Genomic DNA, 22,208 nt, shown 5'->3' with positions numbered 1-22,208 from the left:
TTGATAGAAATTGATAGCATGGTAGAACAGACAGCTATTGATAGCATAGTAGCATCTATAGATATTGATAGAAATTGATAGCATGGTAGAACAGACAGCTATTGATAGCATAGTAGCATATATAGATATTGATAGAAATTGATAGCATGGTAGAACAGACAGCTATTGATAGCATAGTAGCATATATAGATATTGAAGTAGCATTGAGCTTTCATAGCTCAGCTGGCTACTGGGTTAACCCCAGAACCATACACATTCAATACACTGTTTGAAACATAGCATTACAATGATTTTGGCTGCAAAGTTCCTAGAATTAGTTAATTAGAAAGGTTGAGAGTAACTTAATTGTTGGGGGAACCAATGTTGGGGAGGCCAATATGATGTAGTAGAAAGGATACGAAGCACAAGGATCTGGGGGAACTTCTGGATGGTGAACTTCTTAGTGCATTTCCTTCTGGCTTTACACCTGCAGCATGTCTGAAGGAGGAGCGGAAGAGAGGGTTTGGTCATTACATGTAGAAACTCAGTCTCACACACTCACTCACACACACACACACCAAGCGCAGTAGTCCCTTACCGGTTTTTCATCTCCATCCAGTACATCTTCTTTGGTGAAGAATCGCATGCAGTCTGTCAGACTCACTTCCCCTGAACCTTTCTGCAGACGCAAACACCCTCAGTCAGACACAGCTTTCACTGTTTCTTTGTGTGTGTGTGTGTGTGTGTGTGTGTGTGTGTGTGTGTGGTGTGTGTGTGTGTGTGTGCACGCGTCTGTGCCTGTGTCCATGCCTGCTTGCATGTCTGTGTACACTGACCTTAGCGATGGGTAGTGACAAGTCCCAGAATGGATCGAACACTGTGGAGCAGTAACCACATTCACTGCAGGTCAGAGAGCTCTTCAGCTGGCCAACAAACAGATCTACACAGAGAGAAACAGACACACGATTATACACATTGGACATCACACACACTTGTAATACACACACTTTTTCTCAGTCACTCACCGACCACTTTGCTGTCCTCTCTCTCTAGGTATTTGTTCCACATTTTCTTCCCTTTCTCATTGTCACTGTGGAGGAGACAAACACAGATCCCAGGTGAGATTAGTGTCAAACAAGTTGTCCTCTAGAACAGACACACTCCTCTCTAACATAGATCCTGGGTCAGTTATGTTAAACAAGCTGTCCTGTAGAACAGACACATTCCTCTCTAATACAGATCCCAGGTCAGTTTACGGTCAAACAACCGTCATGGGACCGAGAGGCACCTTTATTTAACTAAGCTAGTCAGTTAAGAACAAATTCTTATTTTCAATGACAGCCTAGGAACAGTGGGTTAACTGCCTTGTTCAGTGGCAGAACGACAGATTTTGTACCTTGTCAGCTCGGGGATTCGATCCTGCAACCTTTCGGTTACTAGTCCAACGCTCTAACCACCTGGCTACGCTGCCGCCCCGTGTGGCAGAGCATAACATGCTCTGGTACTTTGCTGACTAGTAAGTATTTTTGAAACCTGCAGCTTTGGGCTGTATGTGGCAATGTGTAGTTCATGCATGCATAATCTGTTAACAGAATTACTGACTTATTTCAATTAGCCACGAAATACCTAGTTTGAAAGCAACTGTTTTCTGGAAGCTGTCCTATGCCATTTTCCCCCACGTGGGCCAGCCCCCTAGCAATTCTAGTTACAGCCTCTCACCATTTGAGTGAGAGCTAGCAAGATGCACACAGTAGAGGAGAGAGAGAGCAATGACGTGGTGCACTTATCCACACATTTGTGAAGTAGTGTACAATTTTCAGGGACCACTTTTGGCTCGTGCGCTACTTTCAGAACTACTGGCTAAAATGTATACAAAAGTACCGGAGAATATCTTTAACCAATAAAACATGACTCATTACAAAGGCAGTTGCCTCATGATATTCAGGCAGTTATGTCTAGGCATGTCTAGGCATGTCTAATCCTAGGAGAACAGGTCAGGTTCATTATCTACTGGGCACACACTGGTTGAATCAACATTGTTTCCACGTCATTTTAATGAAATGACGTAGAACCAACTTGGAATAGACGTTGAATTAATGTCTGTGCCCAGTGGGTAGGCACCAAACAGAAGAAAATGGACAGACTTGTCCACTAAGAAACGCTGATTTTCCTTTTCCTTTTCAAAACGGTTAAAACTACTGAACAAGCTCCTGGGTTGGTGCTACAGGAGGTGAGACTTACGAGAGGTGGTCAATGTCCTCGGCCGGGAGCCTGGGCCGCACTGTGACCCTGTTGACCTCGTTGTGGAGGCCGTCCAATAGGAAACGCAGGAACTCCTGAGCGTCCTGCTGACTAGAGGAGAGAGAAAGACATTTCATTTCAAAAGCTTTCTTTTTTTTCAACCACAAAATAAGAAATGAAAATGAAAGATATTAACAGACATTAATGCCTCACTGGGAAAGGGAGAGAGAGCGAGATGCCGTTTTTAATAGCTAACACTAATTTATGAACTCGCTTTCTCACGGCACACGTATGACCATAGAAATATAATTACTAGAACAGACCACAGCCCTTTTCTGAATTAACCTACTTGTATCCCACAAATTTGGGCGCGTATCTCTGGATCTGGGTCTTGAAGTCTGAGGGACTGATGGCCTCGCTGCTGACTGATGTCCATAGGGTCTGAGTGAGTTTGGCAAACTCTGTGTGTGAGAGAGAGAGAGAGAGAGAGAAAGAGACGGGGAGACGGAGTGAGAGAGAGACAGGGGAAAGAAAATGAGACCACTTTTAGAGCCCTTGTACTGTGAAGCAGAGGTCACATTGCAGGGGAGAGGAGCCATGTGAAGAATAACAATCAGGTAGCAGACAGACCTTAGCTACTGTTCAAATGTTAATCATTTCCAAACCGTGTGTGTGTGTGTGTGAGTTAAATATAAATTTCAAATCAATTTACGACACAATCTGTCCAAGTATTAAGCATAGAGGTTATGTTACATATTAGAGGTCAGTATTATAGTGTCCCCAGGTGGTTCTGGAAATATTCTTAGGATGATAATTATGCTGCATAATCATGGTTAGTGCTTCTTTACACAATGTTGTCTAACTTCCTGTTTCCGGTCACAACTTGCAGACTTGTTTACGCTGCTGTGCGTTTTTGTTGCCGATCTTACTTTGATACCTGACGGTTTTTTACTTTTTCATTACCGTATATTTTTACTTTTTCCCTCACTCAACTTTTTTCCTCACTCAACTTTTTTCATTCATCCCCGGAGGTTTTATCTGGACATGGTTCGTCAGGACTTCAAACAGCCGAAGCTAAGTAACATTAACATGATGCCTTCTAATTGCAGTCGTTGTATTTATAATATACAGGAGAACGATCGCCTTACGGCAAGGATAGCTGTGCTGCAAGCCCAGCTTCAGACGCGATCGTTAGGCAAGGGTAATTTCAGTGTAGGAAAGGATGAAACAGCGTCTGTGCCGCCAGTAAGTACAGATAGTAACGTTAGTATAAACCCCCTCGCACGGTCCCCGCAGCCGGACATCTTTCTCATGGCTTCTGGAGGGAAACGCTGTAGGAATGCTCAACCGGTGTCGCTTATTCAGCCGACAGAAACTTTCAACCGGTTCTCCCCATTAAGCGAGTCGGAGTCGGAGGCCGAGACTTCTCTGGTCTCTACTCCTCCCGTTGTGGGGTCTGAGACGCCGACGGCTCCCACCATTAGCTCTGACAAATTGAAAACCCTAGTCATTGGCGACTCCATTACCCGCAGTATTAGACTTAAAACTAATCATCCAGCGATCATACACTGTTTACCAGGGGGCAGGGCTACCGACGTTAAGGCTAATCTAAAGACGGTGCTGGCTAAAGCTAAAACTGGCGAGTGTAGAGAGTATAGAGATATTGTTATCCACGTCGGCACCAACGATGTTAGGATGAAACAGTCAGAGGTCACCAAGCGCAACATAGCTTCAGCGTGTAAATCAGCTAGAAAGATGTGTCGGCATCGATTAATTGTCTCTGGCCCCCTCCCAGTTAGGGGGAGTGATGAGCTCTACAGCAGAGTCTCACAACTCAATCGCTGGTTGAAAACTGTTTTCTGCCCCTCCCAAAAGATAGAATTTGTAGATAATTGGCCCTCTTTCTGGGACTCACCCACAAACAGGACCAAGCCTGGCCTGTTGAGGAGTGACGGACTCCATCCTAGCTGGAGGGGTGCTCTCATCTTATCTACGAACATAGACAGGGCTCTAACTCCTCTAGCTCCACAATGAAATAGGGTGCAGGCCAGGCAGCAGGCTGTTAGCCAGCCTGCCAGCTTAGTGGAGTCTGCCACTAGCACAGTCAGTGTAGTCAGCTCAGCTTCCCCCATTGAGACCGTGTCTGTGCCTCGATCTAGGTTGGGCAAAATTAAAAATGGCGGTGTTCGCTTTAGCAATCTCACTAGTATAAAGACCTCCTCCATTCCTGCCATTATTGAAAGAGATTGTGATACCTCACATCTCAAAATTGGGTTACTTAATGTTAGATCCCTCACTTCCAAGGCAGTTATAGTCAATGAACTAATCACTGATAATAATCTTGATGTGATTGGCCTGACTGAAACATGGCTTAAGCCTGATGAATTTACTGTGTTAAATGAGGCCTCACCCCCAGGTTACATTAGTGACCATACCCCCCGTGCATCCGGCAAAGGCGGAGGTGTTGCTAACATTTACGATAGCAAATTTCAATTTACAAAAAAAAAAACAACAATGACGTTTTCGTCTTTTGAGCTTCTAGTCATGAAATCTATGCAGCCTACTCACTCACTTTTTATAGCTACTGTTTATAGGCCTCCTGGGCCATATGCAGTGTTCCTCACTGAGTTCCCTGAATTCCTATCGGATCTTGTAGTCATAGCAGATAATATTCTAATTTTTGGTGACTTTAACATTCACATGGAAAAGTCCACAGACCCACTCCAAAAGGCTTTCGGAGCCATCATCGACTCAGTGGGTTTTGTCCAACATGTCTCTGGACCTACTCACTGCCACAGTCATACTCTGGACCTAGTTTTGTCCCATGGAATAAATGTTGTGGATCTAAATGTTTTTCCTCATAATCCTGGACTATCGGACCACCATTTTATTACGTTTGCAATTGCAACAAATAATCTGCTCAGACCCCAACCAAGGAGCATTAAAAGTCGTGCTATAAATTCTCAGACAACCCAAAGATTCCTTGATGCCCTTCCAGACTGCCTCTGCCTACCCAAGGACGTCAGAGGACAAAAATCAGTTAACCACCTAACCGAGGAACTCAATTTAACCTTGCGCAATACCCTAGATGCAGTTGCACCCCTAAAAACTAAAAACATCTGTCATAAGAAACTAGCTCCCTGGTATACAGAAAATACACGAGCTCTGAAGCAAGCTTCCAGAAAATTGGAACGGAAATGGCGCCACACCAAACTGGAAGTCTTCCGACTAGCTTGGAAAGACAGTACCGTGCAGTATCGAAGAGCCCTTACTGCTGCTCGATCATCCTATTTTTCCAACTTAATTGAGGAAAATAAGAACAATCCGAAATTTCTTTTTGATACTGTCGCAAAGCTAACTAAAAAGCAGCCTTCGCAAATGGAGGATGGCTTTCACTTCAGCAGTAATAAATTTATGAACTTCTTTGAGGAAAAGATCATGATCATTAGAAAGCAAATTACAGACTCCTCTTTAAATCTGGGTATTCCTCCAAAGCTCCATTGTCCTGAGTCTGCACAACTCTGCCAGGACCTAGGATCAAGGGAGATACTAAAGTGTTTTAGTACTATATCTCTTGACGCAATGATGAAAATAATCATGGCCTCCAAACCCTCAAGCTGCATACTGGACCCTATTCCAACTAAACTACTGAAAGAGCTGCTTCCTGTGCTTGGCCCTCCTATGTTGAACATAATAAACGGCTCTCTATCCACCGGATGTGTACCAAGCTCACTAAAAGTGGCAGTAATAAAGCCTCTCTTGAAAAAGCCGAATCTTGATCCAGAAATTATAAAAAACTATCGGCCTATATCGAATCTTCCATTCCTCTCCAAAATTTTAGAAAAAGCTGTTGCACAGCAACTGACTGCCTTCCTGAAGACAAACAATGTATACGAAACGCTTCAGTCTGGTTTTAGACCCCATCATAGCACTGAGACTGCACTTGTGAAGGTGGTAAATGACCTTTTAATGACGTCAGACCGAGGCTCTGCATCTGTCCTCGTGCTCCTAGATCTTAGTGCCGCTTTTGATACCATCGATCACCACATTCTTTTGGAGAGATTGGAAACCCAAATTGGTCTACATGGACAAGTTCTGGCCTGGTTTAGATCTTATCTGTCGGAAAGATATCAGTTTGTCTCTGTGAATGGTTTGTCCTCTGACAAATCAATTGTAAATTTCGGTGTTCCTCAAGGTTCCGTTTTAGGACCACTATTGTTTTCACTATATATTTTACCTCTTGGGGATGTCATTCGAAAACATAATGTTAAATTTCACTGCTATGCAGACGACACACAGCTGTACATTTCAATGAAACATGGTGAAGCCCCAAAATTGCCCTCGCTAGAAGCCTGTGTTTCAGACATAAAGAAGTGGATGGCTGCAAACTTTCTACTTTTAAACTCGGACAAAACAGAGATGCTTGTTCTAGGTCCCAAGAAACAAAGAGATCTTCTGTTGAATCTGACAATTAATCTGGATGGTTGTACAGTCGTCTCAAATAAAACTGTGAAGGACCTCGGCGTTACTCTGGACCCTGATCTCTCTTTTGAAGAACATATCAAGACTGTTTCAAGGACAGCTTTTTTCCATCTACGTAACATTGCAAAAATCAGAAATTTTCTGTCCAAAAATGACGCAGAAAAATTAATCCATGCTTTTGTTACTTCTAGGCTGGACTACTGCAATGCTCTACTTTCCGGCTACCCGGATAAAGCACTAAATAAACTTCAGTTAGTGCTAAATACGGCTGCTAGAATCCTGACTAGAACCAAAAAATTTGATCATATTACTCCAGTGTTAGCCTCCCTACACTGGCTTCCTGTTAAGGCAAGGGCTGATTTCAAGGTTTTACTGCTAACCTACAAAGCATTACATGGGCTTGCTCCTACCTATCTTTCCGATTTGGTCCTGCCGTACATACCTACACGTACGCTACGGTCACAAGACGCAGGCCTCCTAATTGTCCCTAGAATTTCTAAGCAAACGGCTGGAGGTAGGGCTTTCTCCTATAGAGCTCCATTTTTATGGAATGGTCTGCCTACCAATGTGAGAGACGCAGACTCAGTCTCAACCTTTAAGTCTTTACTGAAGACTTATCTCTTCAGTAGGTCCTATGATTAAGTATAGTCTGGCCCAGGAGTGTGAAGGTGAACGGAAAGGCTGGAGCAACGAACCGCCCTTGCTGTCTCTGCCTTGCCGGTTCCCCTCTTTCCACTGGGATTCTCTGCCTCTAACCCTTTTACAGAGGCTGAGTCACTGGCCTACTGGTGTTCTTCCATGCCGTCCATGGGAGGGGTGCGTCACTTGAGTGGGTTGAGTCACTGACGTGGTCTTCCTGTCTGGGTTGGCGCCCCCCCCCCCCCCCCTTGGGTTGTGCCATGGCGGAGATCGTTGTGGGCTATACTCGGCCTTGTCTTAGGACGGTAAGTTGGTGGTTGGAGACATCCCTCTAGTGGTGTGGGGGCTGTGCTTTGGCAAAGTGGGTGGGGTTATATCCTGCCTGTTTGGCCCTGTCCGGGGGTATCATCGGATGGGGCCACAGTGTCTTCTGATCCCTCCTGTCTCAGCCTCCAGTATTTATGCTGCAGTAGTTTATGTGTCGGGGGGCTAGGGTCAGTCTGTTACATCTGGAGTATTTCTCTTGTCTTATCCGGTGTCCTGTGTGTATTTAAATATGCTCTCTCTAATTCTCTCTTTCTCTCTTTCTGTCTTTCTCTCGGAGGACCTGAGCCCTAGGACCATGCCTCAGGACTACCTGGTATGATGACTCCTTGCTGTCCCCAGTCCACCTGGCCGTGCTGCTGCTCCAGTTTCAACTGTTCTGCCTGCGGCTATGGAACCCTGACCTGTTCACCGGACGTGCTTGTTGCACCCTCGACAACTACTATGATTATTATTATTTGACCATGCTGGTCATTTATGAACATTTTAACATTTTAACATTTTGACCATGTTCTGTTTTAATATCCACCCTGCACAGCCAGAAGAGGACTGGCCACCCCTCATAGCCTGGTTCCTCTCTAGGTTTCTTCCTAGGTTTTTGGCCTTTCTAGGGAGTTTTTCCTAGGGAGTTTTTCCTAGCCACCGTGCTTCTTTCACATGCTTTGCTTGCTGTTTGGGGTTTTAGGCTGGGTTTCTGTACAGCACTTTGAGAATATCAGCTGATGTACGAAGGGCTATATAAAAATAAATTTGATTTGATTTGATTTGATTTGTCCTAAGGGAAATAATGGATTATTATTATGTTTTATTACCAAATAGTCCACACTGGCCCACTTCCAACCTTTTCAGAATTTGACAGCTGGTAACGTCCTAATGTTATTCTAATAATGCACTTTGCACTAAGGCTTAAGTAAAGTGCTCCTTGTTGGATCAGTAGTGTGCCTTACCCTCCATGAGAGCGGCCTTGGCCCTGCAGTTGTTGTTGAGGTCGGTGCGGTGCGTGTTCCTCAGACAGTAGTCCCTCAGGTCAGGTGTGTTGCTCAGACACTGCAGGATTGAGTTCATGAAACACTACACCAGGACAGAGAGAGAGAGGGGATAGACGACATCAGATCCACTACAAACCAGACATAAACACAGTGTAAAAACAGACTCATGTGTTAGTGATTTAAGTAATGGTTTACTTACTGTGTTGCCGAGGTTTCTCAGTCCCACCAGGCCTTGAGGACTCTTGGAGTTCTTTTGAGGCAAAGTAAGAGAGACACGGGTTAGAGCACAGCAGAAATCTTTCTTCACTCAGTCACACTATGGTACATGACAACTTACAAGAAGATGGGACCAAACACGAGGTCACCAGTTTAAGCCTGCTCTTGTGAGTCAGGAAATAGAACCCTCTATCCAGTGAATACTGAAAGAAACTGGTGGTATTACTATTTACCCCCACGAAGTATTTGACTCTGTTGTGAAAACATGGACATCATAAACTGGGTAGTTCGAGCCCTGAATGCTGATTGGCTGAAAGCCGTGGTACATGAAAACATTTATTTTTACTGCTCTAATTACGTTGGTGCCCAGTTTATAATAGCAATAAGGCACCTCGGGGGTTTGTGGTATATGGCCAATATACCACGGCTAAGGGCTGGATCCAGGCACTCCACTTTGCGTTGTGCGTAAGAACAGCCCTTAGTCATGGTATATTGGCCATATACCACACCCTTATTGCTTAATTATACACAGTGCGTGAACTGTATGGCCTTTGATGACAGTAATGTACACTGACATGTTGGATGTTCACTAGAGTTGTGTAACATTGTCTGAAGGGTATGGTATTACTATAGTAACGGTGGGGTATTACTACGGTGTAAGCACATAGAGCTGGGATGAAACTAGTCGACATACTGAACATATGACAGCCTCCGGCAGCGTATAGCGCATTCCGCATCTGTGCGAGAGCCTCACGGGGCTGTGTGATACACTCACACGGGTTGTCACCGTGTCACACGAATCACATATGACTTAGTGTCACTGGAGGAATCTGCCACTGCTCTGCTAATCATCGCCATTCCACAAAGAGCCACCAACAGGCTCCTATTGCATGGTGATGTCACAGACCCTTTTTTATTTGGATTTATTTTATTTAAACTAGGCAAGTCAGTTAAGAACAAATTCTTATTTACAATGATGGCCTAGGAACAGTGGGTTAGCTGCCTTGTTCAGGGGCAGAACGACAGATTTTTACCTCAGGGATTTGATCTAGCAACCTTTCGGTTACTGGCCCAACGCTCTAACCACTAGGCTACCTGCCGCCCTTGAGGTGACAACTTTATAGCAGGGCGATGTGCTACACATGGGTAACCACGGGGGGCCAGTAGGAAAAAAAAAAAAAAAAAAAAAAAAAAAATGTATGAAATGAAATGTATGCATTCACTACTGTAAGTCGCTCTGGATAAGAGCGTCTGCTAAATGACTAAAATGTAAATGTAAAATGTAATGGGTAAGAGAGTGAGTAGCCCTACAACTACTATGTTGGTTTTGATGGAATGGATCTCAATTATTTAACATTTACTGTACGGAGAGATCCACTGTACACATGATTAAGTAATTCAGCAATTAACTGTCCCTATTCAATCCATTCATATGAATACTGGGTTAAGCATAAGCATAGATTCTACACTGCATTACATTTACGTCATTTAGCAGACGCTCTTATCCAGAGCGACTTACAAATTGGTGCATTCACCTTATGATATCCAGTGGAACAACAACTTTACAATAGTACATCTATATCTTTTTTTTTTGGGGGGGGGGGGGTTGGGGGGTTAGAAGGATTACTTTAGCCTATCCCAGGTATTCCTTAAAGAGGTGGGGTTTCAGGTGTCTACGGAAAGACTATAGACTTAGCTTGTGTCAATGTAAGTGTCAATACTGTCACCACACATACACTACATGGCCTAAAGTATGTGGACACCCATTCAAATTAGTGGATTCAGCTATTTCAGCCACATGTAAACAATTTAGCACACCGCCATGCAATCTCCATAGACAAACATTGGCTGTAGAACGGCCCGTATTGAAGAGCTCAGGGACTTTCAACGTGGCACCGTCATAGGATGCCACCTTTCCAACAAGTCAGTTTGTCAAATTTCTGCCCTGCTAAAGCTGTCCCGGTCAACTGTAAGTGCTGTTTGTGAAGTGGAAACGTCTAAGAGCAACAACGGCTCAGCCGCAAAGTAGTAGGCCACACAAGCTCACAGAACGTGACCGCCGAGTGCTGAGCGCGTAGCGCGGAAAAATTGTCTGTCCTCGGTTGCAACACTCACTACTGAGTTCAAAGCTGCCTCTGGAAGCAATGTCAGCACAAGAACTGTTCGTTGGGAGCTTCATAATCTAGAAAAAAGAAACGCACACCTATAAAGGCGAGGTGCTGGCTAAAGGAGTAGAAAACTAGAAAATAAGGGAAAGCCGCACACTCTAAGAGCTCAGATGCAAAAATGTAATAACCTAATAACCAACGTTTCGACAGCAAAGCTGTCTTCATCTGGGTATCATCGTTGGGAGCTTCATGAAATGGGTTTCCATGGCCGAGCAGCCACACACAAGCCTAAGATCACCAAGCGTCAACTGGAGTGGTGTAAAGCTCCCGGCCATTGGACTCTGGAGCAGTGGAAACGCGTTCTCTGGAGTGATGAATCACGCTTCACCTGCTGGCAGTCTGACAGATGAATCTGGGTTTGGCAGATGTCAGGAGAACGCCATCTGGCCAAATGCATAGTGCCAACTGTAAAGTTTGGTGGAAGAGGAATAATGGTCTGGAGCTGTTTATCATGGTTTGAGCTTGGCCCCTTAGTTCCAGTGAAGGGAAATCTTAAAGCTACAGCATACAATGACATTCTAGATGATTCTGTGCTTCCAGCTTTGTAGTAAAAGTTTGGAGAAAGGCCTTTCCTGTTTCAGCATGACAATTCCCCCGTGCACAAAGTCTAACCTCACAGGAACCCACTAGACAGACCAGGTCTTCCTTGAATACTGGGTTAAGCCATAAGCATATAGTTGCTTTACTGTATAAACTATAGACTTCTAATATAATTGTACATTACATTAATCAAACAAATGTATTCAGAAATCCCTTTTTACATCAGCAGGTCACAAAGTGCTAGACAGAAACATAACATTTTAATAATTTAGCTGACACTCTTATCCGAGCGACTTACAGTTAGTGCATTTATCTTAAGATAGCTAGTTGAGACAACCACATATCACATTTGTAGTAAGCTACATGTACCCCCCACCATCAGCCATACTGTGGTAACGTAGCCTTCCCTGAATACTGGGTTACACCAGTTCTGGGTTAAGCAGGTTTAATGGATAATGTTGCTTTTCCAAGCTAACTGCTACATGTAACCTACTGTATACAGTGTCCCCGTAATACACATTGCTGTATTAGAGGGACATTTCTGGGAACTGGACATTCTTGAAAGTTCCATATTAATATTCCATATTCCTCTAGTGTTCTAGCTAGGCTAGTCCAAATTGAAGTGGAGGGTTTGGTGAAAGTGCATCGGTACATCTGCTGACGAATGAAACACCTACGGGAGGCAGGCAGCACCCGCCTGACGCCACAGCTGACAGGACTGGGGTGGCATCACACGTGCATGTGGGTACAGTATAAATACAAACAGTCAGGCACACACAGGCCTAAAAGGAACATTCACACACGCCATAGACACACACACACACACACACACACACACACACGTGAATGAAGTAGAAACAGCAGTCAGATAGTTACTGACTCACATGTATCTATCTCCTGTCCCACCCCAAACCACTCCACATACCGTACAGTATGTAACACCGCAATGACACTTCTCACACCCATACAGGTACCAAATTCCACATACTTCTTTCTCATAGTTCACTTTCCACTGGTAGAGCAGTGCAGGCACTGACTACAGGCCAAATTCATTGAGCTGGTGAGTACGGAGTACAGACAGTGCTGCTTTACATGGCCCTTCAGAGAGCGTGTCTGGGCCCACTCTTCATCGTTAGCGCTGAGACGGACCATATGGCTTGAGCCGCATGCACAGGTCAGTTTCTCACACCCTGGGTAGAAATAGCACCAGAGCCAGGGACACTGTTACAGTGATTACTGAGGAGAGGCCTGTAGAGAATGGGCTCTATTGGCATGTGGCTCACTCAGAACATGGAGGGGGGTCCAACAATAAGGGCCCTGATTGGCTAACGGCCCATCTGTTCTGAGGAGGCAGTCATTCCATTGGTTGGCAGAGGTTGAAAGTGTAAGAGTGGGGAGAACGTTGTGTTCTCCAACCTTGCTTTGCAGGACTAGTCACAGCCAAACAACTTGTGGCTGGGCGCACACACGCACGCACACACACAAAACCCGCTTCATAGCTCTCTCATACACACTCATACCCATATAAAGTTGGCATATGGTGCACCACCCAGCAGCCACACCGTAGGCTGACTGTACTGCTCATACCAATAACACTAAAAACTGTGGCGGATAAAACATTGATAACGTATTAGAACCATTGATAATGTTGTCAAAGCAGCAATAATGTTGCATTACGGTTATGCGATGGCTGTCACTGTGATGGTGCTGACTGAGGAACATTCTGCTCTCTAGATGTCCCCGTAAAGGACATCCATATCTTTAGGCCCTCAGCCCATTCTAAGAACCCATGCACCCAATCATCCCACAGCATACTGTACAGTACATGAGATAAGGCGAGACATTCTTGGAGACATAGGCTGACATTCCTTATCTATTGGTGTTCGTTCAACGTCGTAAAACAACGTCACGCCCCCAATTGTTAGTGTGACGCAGGCCAAATGGTGTTAACAGTGTTCTCGATACCCTAACGTGTGTTGCAGTTATGTAACAATAGGCAAATCAGGTTATCTTCACCCACAAGTGCTGATGGGACTTTCTTCTATCAACCAGGGAACACGGTGAGGTAAAACAGTGTTCTTTGTCAAGTGTATACTGCGGTACGTTTGACTTTCAAGGGCTAAGCAGCAGTCACTGAGGGCAAAGGTTATGAATGGTGGTTTGTTTGGTGTTTCATTGCGAGGTTTTGTGTTGAGAACTTGACTGATAGAAGGAATGATAGACAGTGCTATAGGGCATTGTGAGCCTTTGGTTTGTCCACTAGGGGTCATCCTGTCGTTTCCTCAGGGTTATTCATGTATTGATTAATGAGCCGGTATTTTCATAAAGGGTCTCGGAGTAGGAGTGCTGATCTAGGATCAGTTCCCCCATGTCCATGTAATCTTATTCCGTATGATCTTAAAAGCAAAACTAATCCTAAATCAAAATCGTACTCAGACGCTTGATACATACGGCCCCTGTCTATGGTGTGGTATGTTATACAGGCCTTTAGGCTTACATATAAGCTATTTAAAAATACATATTATTTCAAGAACGACTTCAAAGTACTGTGTAGTGTTAATGTAGTCTGTGCCGCATCAGATGATCTTTTGTCTTTAGGCCTAATTCTTCTCCTTTCAGTAGACTATGCATGTTGCATTGGAGGTTCAGAAGGGAAAGGCACGAATTTTGTCTCTTCACTAATTCTCTGTACTGTACAGTGTAGCCTACATTCAGGGCCAGAAAAGAACAGCTGGAACGGAAGAAAGCAGGCCTATATTATGTGCATTACGGGCCAGCGGTGCACACACTCCTACTCAGCTCAGAGCAGTGGTTCCCAACCTTTTGCTGTTACTGTACCACCAAGTACATTCATTATGCTCTTCCCAGAGTAACCCAGGGAGTCCTGGTTGAGAAACGCTTGTGCAGAGGATGCTCCGAGCTCTGTAAGAACTGCTGATTATGTAGCCAAATCAACTGCAGGAGGTTATAGTAAGTTGACAGGCAGGCAGCTGTTTCGAGCACTGTTTTCAGATGCCCGATGACTTGAACATAATGTGAAACTATTCCTATTGGATTGAAACAATAGCTATTGCATGCTGTCATACCATATTTGGATCCACATTTGTTGTCAGTGCAACAACCCTGAGCCTATATTGGCTTGTGTAGGATGACAACATTCCACCACACAAAAGTGTAATACTCTTATTTTATATCATCACGGGTGTCAAAATAACGTGTAACTTTTTGGAGAGGATGTAGGCTTGCCTATTCGAGCTACAGGTGCAGAATTTAAGTTAGCCTTGCTTCACTTTTGCAAATCAATAACTAAGCCACAGACCCGTTAAGATTCCAAGTTCCAACGTGGAAAGTGTAGTTTAAAGGGCTCAAGCTCTAAAAGCAATTTCATAACACATTTAATCTGTTGCTGACAGGGTAAGTGATATTATTATGTAAGTACGTAGACTACAGCTGCCAACATGATCCTTTCCTGAGGTTTATGTTGTTGATTGAAATGTCGCCTGTAACTAAAACAAATCTATCCGATGATAAATGTAAATATGAAATAGGCCCATAAGCCTAATATCAAAAATCGTCTGACAATATTCGCTCAGTCACAGTTTGGGCACCGGCTACCTGAATATGCCTTTGCTTGCATACAGAATAGGCGCACTCACCTTGGCTTGATTAATAAGAAGACCCACAAATGTGGACACCAACATTGAGCGCGACATTGGAGGACTCTTCCTGCGCAGGTCCGTCTTTAGGAAGGGGTATGCGGTGACCGGCGGCTCCTCGGGCACGGTGACGGTGTACGACTGTCGCATACTAGGCATGATGGCGGTGTAGGCTACGGTCTAAACAGCAGACGATACAATCAATTAGAGGTGGCGATGCTGAAAAGTTGTCTTCCGCGGGTGCAACAGTAGCTGGTCCCTGTGTAACGTGGTTGCACTTGGTAAGGAAAATGTTCTTCTCATCGAGGACAAGGTGTTCAATTCGAATCCCTCGAAACACTTTAATGATCAAATAAAACAGGGGTTGATGATCAATTGTCGCGATTTGCAGTCCGTCAGAAGTGAGACAACCCGATAGACCAGGTAGTCCAGCCTATATACTAGCCTTTATTTATAAATAAACAGTAACATATAGGCCCCAACGGGCACTTTGCCTACCAGAATAACATTAGACCCCAAACTCAATCTGGAATATCACTGGCTGCAGACTGAGGCCGATTCGGTTTTATATGGTTCCACCAATAAACTAGAGTCGGTGTGCAGTGCCCTTTCGTTTTACTACACAGCACACGCCCCCTCGGACTCGGTAGACGTCACGAAGTATCTCATGCTTGTCGAGACGTCAAACAGCAGAGGACGAGACCTTCTCCCCATTCACAGAGGAGGATGAAAGCGGAGCGGATGAGGACTGAGAGGAGGGTGGAGGAAATGCATGATATATCCGTCCGTGTATAATAATATATGCAATTTAGCTGACGCTTTTATCCAAAGCTACTTACAGTAATTTTACGTCTGTCGGTCTCTACATATAGATCCATTTATCTATCCATATATTTTTACACTTTGCCTTACAACATTGGCTTCATCCACCTTGACATGTGAATTTAGCTTGACAATATAATGCATAATATCAGTGTAATGTCATTAGTAAAACCTATAACATGGTATGACAAGCATTATGGCATTATGTCAATCAAAAGTCAATAACGTCCAACGTTTGTTGCTTGCAAATTTAGCAAACTAAAGCAACAGTTGGTCCTAGCTCAAGCATTGCCATGCGTTTCTCTATAATATTGTGAATGAATGACAAAACTGGGTTGCATTCACTAAGCAGCAAACAGCGCGAAACAGGGAGGGCCTACATAGATCTGACCAATAAGAAACGCTTGTTTTTATTTTCCGTTATAGAACGTGTTGCAACGGTGTACAGTAATGAATACGACCCTGGGGTACAGTAAGAGCAATGTAACACATTACCCAATCAAACATTTTCCCTGGATCAGAGATTGTTTTTAATGCAAGCAGATTTTTGGCATACCAGGGTTGTGCTCATTAGGGCACACAGTCAAAAAAAGGTTTTGCAACCGTAAACGAAAATTAGCTTTCCAGTCCAGGGAGTCCCTTCACCGTTTTCTTCCTAATTGGCCCATCATCACTCTACAGTCACATTCAATCTGTACACAGAATAATACCAGGTAGAGGGGGTGTTAAGAAAAAGTAATACATCCACCTTCAAAACCTAAACAGGAAATCCAACAAACACAGCTCCTTAATCTTACGAAAGCAAAGTGTCGCTTTTCGCCGCATCATTACGTAAGCAGCGTGGTGACCCGTTCCCTGAGAATCAGTGCATTCCTCTTATGAAACGCCACTCATGTAAGGTTGGGAGTTATGGTCTAAAAATCATATCTTGATTTTTTCAAAGTTATGTGCGATTCACGATATATATCTCGATTTAAGTGTTCTTTAAATAAGCTTTTTGTACAATTAAAGGTAAAATGCACTGCATTGCAAATAGTCAGCAATAATATAATACATTCAGGGTTTGTGAAATTATACCTAGGCTAAATATGAGCCTTCCACAACCATAAGACCCACTAATGATTTAATTATTTTATAAAAAATAGATACATCTGCTTTTTTGAAATAATCACTGATCTGGCATTCAAGTCTGTCTATTGAAATGGACATTTTGTAAAACATTCTTTTTTTTTAAATGACCAGAACCATGCATAATGCACACCAGGGGAAATGGCCAAAATATCATTACATGGAATCATGGAAATATGTTTATTCTAATTCTATAGTTAGAATATAAATAATTGTGGGCACTTTGAATACAGTGCTGTTTGACATGACAACGAATGAAAATGCCAGGAAGGAGTTATTGTGACAGGGCAGGAACCAAAGTGTTGGTCAGCGTTTCCTAGGGGACCCTATAATCTTTGGCTACATGAAATGTTTCTTCATGCAGCCAAAATATTTATGCTTCACCTATTCCTCTTTGATTTAGAAGATACTGTTGCACAAACAGCATGCTGATTTAGGCCTACACCATCACTGGTATCAGGCTGTATTAGCTAGCTACATTTGCTCTGACTACGTACATTTATTAGCTAGCTAACTAGCGATTGGCATTAGAGGCTAAAACTATTTAGCTAAACTTTCTAAGAAAAGACAAACTAGCTGTTTGCATATGTAAGAAACACAAATTAATAGTGTAATTATAGAACACTTGTGGATTTATATTAAGAAGCAAAGTGTAAACAACATAGTTGTGATCAACATTGTTGCATGTGTCACTCAATGAACAACAACAAAATTATTTTAATATTAAATGAACACAAAAAATGGACAACTTTGTTACTCTGAGATTTTGGGGGGGATGAAATTTAAAGTATGCTAATATTTTTTACACATTTGTTTAGGTGATTTTACACTTTATTCAGACTGTAATGAAATTAGATGGGGAGACAGGCAAATGGGAGAAACAGTGGGAAGGTCGGAAGCACGGATTGATCCCTATTCTCAGGTGGAAAGTTGTAGCAGGTAGCCCAGTGGTTAGAGCATTGGGCCAGTAACCGAAAGGTTGCTAGATCGAATCCCCAAGCTGATAACGTAAAAATCTGTTGTTCTGCCCCTCAATAAGGCAGTTAACCCACTGTTCCTCGGCCGTCATTGTAAATAAGAACTTCACCACGAGTCAAACTCATTCCACAGAGGGCTGAGTATGTGGGTTTTCGCTCCCCCCTTGTACTTGATTGATGAATTAAGGTCAATAATTAGTAAAGAACTCCCCTCACCTGGTTGTCTAGGTCTTAATTAAAAGGGAAAACCCAAAACCTGCAGACACTAGGCCCTCCATGGAATGAGTTTGACACACCTGCACTACACCAATACTCCGCACAGGAAATACTAATATTAATGGTTGATGGCAGTCGGTAACCAAATCATAGATTGCCGTCTCCTTGTCCATAGACTGCTTTCAAGGTAAGGACACACATTTTGGTGAACTCTCTTTAAAATAGGGCTGGAATAAAATCCTGCTTGCTCTCCAGAATGGTTGTCCACCCCTGATCTGTTTCCCAAGTGCTGGGTGTTTGAAAATGTTCTTGTTATAACAATTAATTTATCAAAATCACCCAACCTTGAAGACAAATCTAATGTATATCAATATTTAGGTGGTTTATGCCATCTAGTTGAAGTTTCTTGCCATAATCTTACTCTACAAAGACAAAATATGAGTTTATGAGTTGTGAGTCCCCCTACCATCTCTGCCTAGTATGTGCACAATACTAAAATGTCAAAATATATATTTGAGGTCTGGAGCATTTAATATGCAGGACGTAATATGTAGGGACTTATTCAAAACTGCCCATGAATGGCTGCAAAATACATAGCCTCATATAATTCATTTTCAACGAGTAGGCATATCAGATTTCAAAAATGTGATTACAGTGGCAAAATTGGGAAGAAGCGGAATACAATAATGTCAGTGTGGGGAATAACATTAGTGTTCTTGCTGACAAGCACATGAATTACCCTTTATTTTAGCCCATTGTTAAGAATAAGAATTGTCCCATTGATCAGACTAAATAAAGTACATTGCTAATAAAATCTCATAACCAATGTGTTTATATTCATTATCTCCCCTCTAGAATCAAACGTACACTTTTGGGTTCACAATAACTTTGACAAAATTATGTTCACAGTTACAAATCAGGTCACCCTAGCAAACTTCCCAGCTACAACATACTGTGGGTCTGTTTGCTGCCGTTTAGCTGTCACAGCCTGCCAATCGTCAAACGAGGGGACTGCAAGTGTGGATTAAATGTACATGCTGTCAAATGGCTGCATTCTGCAATAGGACCCGGAGTAACAGCAACCTAATTTTGTTGACAACATTGTACATAAAACAGCGCTACCGTGCTGCTCTTTTTACAGTTATATAAAGTCAACGGAGAACGTTCTCTCTCCATTCAGCTCCACTCTAATCTTGAGGGGCGTTTTTTGTAAACGCGCATCCAACCCCGTGATCCGGTACTTAACAAGACCAATCATATGCTGCAATGTGCCGCGGTTCACGGTGCTGTGACAAGCAAACGATCGAGGTTCCGCTCTTGATGTAAAATTGATGTCGCAGATGCTACGATGTCAAAACGATATGGAGCACAGTTGAAAGTTAACACACTACACAATGTACTCATTAGAAAAATAAAAGCAGTAATTTTCGTTGCGTGATATATAAGAGGTGTGGCATTTGAGGGTCAATAGCGTGTGTCTCACGGCCAATGCGTGGGAGTTGGCAGCTCTGTAATCATTTTAGCCAATTTGGATCTATTTAGTAGCTAACAAGGTAGACCAGTTGACTTGTTATAAACAGGCCCTTCTGTCCGTCTGCAACAGTTTGAACAGAATGCTAGCCTGTCCACTTTGTTCAGATGTTGAAATGTCAAGTGGCCAACCTTATTTCTCAGAATGAGAACGACTAACCACTTCGTTATATAATTGTGTTTTATGCTTTAACACACAGACTAGAAAAAATATTTTCAGTACTTGGCTAAAATTCTGCTAGCGGGCCGTTTTATCTCAATGTCACATGCAATAAAATGAGCATTAATTTATTTTCCAGAATCAATGTTCATTGATACTCCCGTTTTAGTAGGTTCTAGTCTGCGCGCAATTTGAGTCTCAATGTGTCCATATGACTGATTTTGTCCCAAATCTCAAATGCAATTAGTGAGTTGAAACCGCTTGTCAGAGAGGAAGAAGTGATCTCTCATCTTGGTTGTTGTGAGTGGCAGGAGGGGGGCTTGGTGTGTGTGTTAAAACCTGTTTGGGATAGGGGGCAGTATTTTCACGTCTGGATGAAAAGCGTGCCCAAAGTAAACTGCCTGTTACTCAGGCCCAGAAGCTAGGATATGAATATAATTGGTAGATTTGGATAGAAAACACTCTAAAGTTTCAAAAACTGTTAAAATAATGTCTGTGAGTATAACAGAACTTATTTGGCAGGCGAAACCCCGAGGACAAACCATCCAGGATTTTCTTTTTTTAGTTCACTGTGTTTTCAATTGGTTTTCTATGGGAACCTAGATTTGTTGCACTTGGTTGCAGTTCCTATTGCTTCCACTAGATGTCAGTCTTTAGAAATTGGTTGATGTTTTTCTTTAGAGAAATGAAGAAGCACGGCTATTCAGAACGAGGGTCCAGCCTAGTGCACTCTAATGTTTTAGTGCGTGTGACCGGGATCGCGCTTCACTTTGTTTTCGTCCGGTATTGAACACAGTTTATCCCGTCTTAAATTTTATTGATTATTTAACCTAAAGTTGGATTAGGAAAGTTGTTTGAAATGTTTGGAACAAGTTTACAGGTAACTTAGATATTTTGTAGTCATGTTGGGCGAGTTGGCACCGGTGTTTTTCTGAATCATACGCGCCAAATAAAATGGACATTTTGGAGATATAATGACGGAATTAATCGAACAAAAAGGACCATTTGTGATGTTTCTGGGACATATTGGAGTGCCAACAGAAGAAGTTCTTCAAAGGTAAGGCATGAATTATATAGTTATTTCTGAGTTTTGTGTCGCGCCTGGCGGGTTGAAATATAAATGTCATGTGTTTGTTTGATGGGATGCTGTCCTCAGATAATCGCATGGTTTGCCCTCACCGTAAAGCATTTTTGAACTCTGACATGGTGGCTAGATTAACAAGAAGTTAAGCTTTAATTTGGTGTATTGCACTTGTGAATGTATGAAAGTTAAATATTTCAAATAATTTTTTGGGAATTTCACACTCTGCAAATTTACCGGATGTTGTCGAAACGTTCCGCTAGCGGAACCCCTAGCCATAACAGGTTTTAATGGAAAGGTGCACACGGACCAAGACCTGTATATAATGGGGAGATGCTCATGTCTCCACCCTAACAATGGGAGTTGTTGGACAGAGTTAGGCGAGAGTAAAACCTCTCGCTTCGCCTCTTCCTCTCTGACACAGCACAGAAGGAGCGAAGGAGACAAGACCAAAAATACAACATGAGAAGAAGCGTACATAAACGCTTGTAAATGTAAAAATAAAACTCGATTCATGCAATACAGGCATCTGAAATACCGCACAATAACACATTAAACATTATTTCGATATATCGCCCAGCCATACACTCAAGCGTTAAATATAAGAACTACGATAAACTGTGTTTACTAGCAGTCTAGAGGGCAGGGTCATAATATGACATATAGCACCTGCTCCAGATATGTATGTAATAGGGGTTAGATATTGAAATATCAGATATTATCATCATCAATAACGTACTGTCCGAACTCAACAGCCTGGCAGGCACAGTACGGAAGCAGATACTTTAACACTTGAGTGTATCTTACACTTGCCATTGAGTGACAGTGATTGAATGTGAAAAGGCTGCACAGCCATTAGCCGTGGTTTATTGGCCAAATACACCTTCTTGGGCCTTATAACACACCGCCTAAGGGCTGTTCTTAGCACGACGCAACGTGGAGTACCTGAACAAAGCCCCTAGCCGTGGTATATTGGCCATATATGTCACGACTTCCGCCGAAGTCGGTCCCTCTCTTTGTTCGGCGGTCGATGTCACCGGTCTTCTAGCCATCGCCAATC

The 22,208-nt window shown here is 43.0% G+C and overlaps 1 protein-coding gene across 3 annotated transcripts in view; it reads right to left on the bottom strand.

Annotated features, from left to right (window-relative positions):
* The window catches only part of LOC106567574 (ubiquitin carboxyl-terminal hydrolase 2), a 51,761-nt gene that overhangs the window by 3,505 nt on the left and 26,048 nt on the right, over window positions 1-22,208 (bottom strand). For 2 of the 3 annotated variants that reach the window (XM_014137047.3, XM_014137049.3), the window contains 8 exons: window positions 8,854-8,904; window positions 8,613-8,736; window positions 2,570-2,681; window positions 2,221-2,331; window positions 1,005-1,069; window positions 816-919; window positions 578-658; window positions 399-477 (listed from right to left, as the gene is read on the bottom strand). In XM_014137047.3, coding sequence (XP_013992522.1) covers window positions 399-477; window positions 578-658; window positions 816-919; window positions 1,005-1,069; window positions 2,221-2,331; window positions 2,570-2,681; window positions 8,613-8,736; window positions 8,854-8,904 — 727 coding nt within the window. Of the gene's footprint in view, window positions 1-398; window positions 478-577; window positions 659-815; window positions 920-1,004; window positions 1,070-2,220; window positions 2,332-2,569; window positions 2,682-8,612; window positions 8,737-8,853; window positions 8,905-15,234; window positions 15,837-22,208 lie in introns of those variants that run through there. The other variant, XM_014137051.3, reaches the window with a different exon arrangement.

This window comes from Salmo salar, chromosome 13 (genome assembly GCF_965601325.2).
Source record: "Salmo salar chromosome 13, fSalSal1, whole genome shotgun sequence".
NCBI lineage: Eukaryota > Metazoa > Chordata > Actinopteri > Salmoniformes > Salmonidae > Salmo > Salmo salar.
The sequence above is the reverse complement of the archived record's forward strand: the minus strand, read 5'-3'. Positions and strand labels throughout refer to the sequence as shown.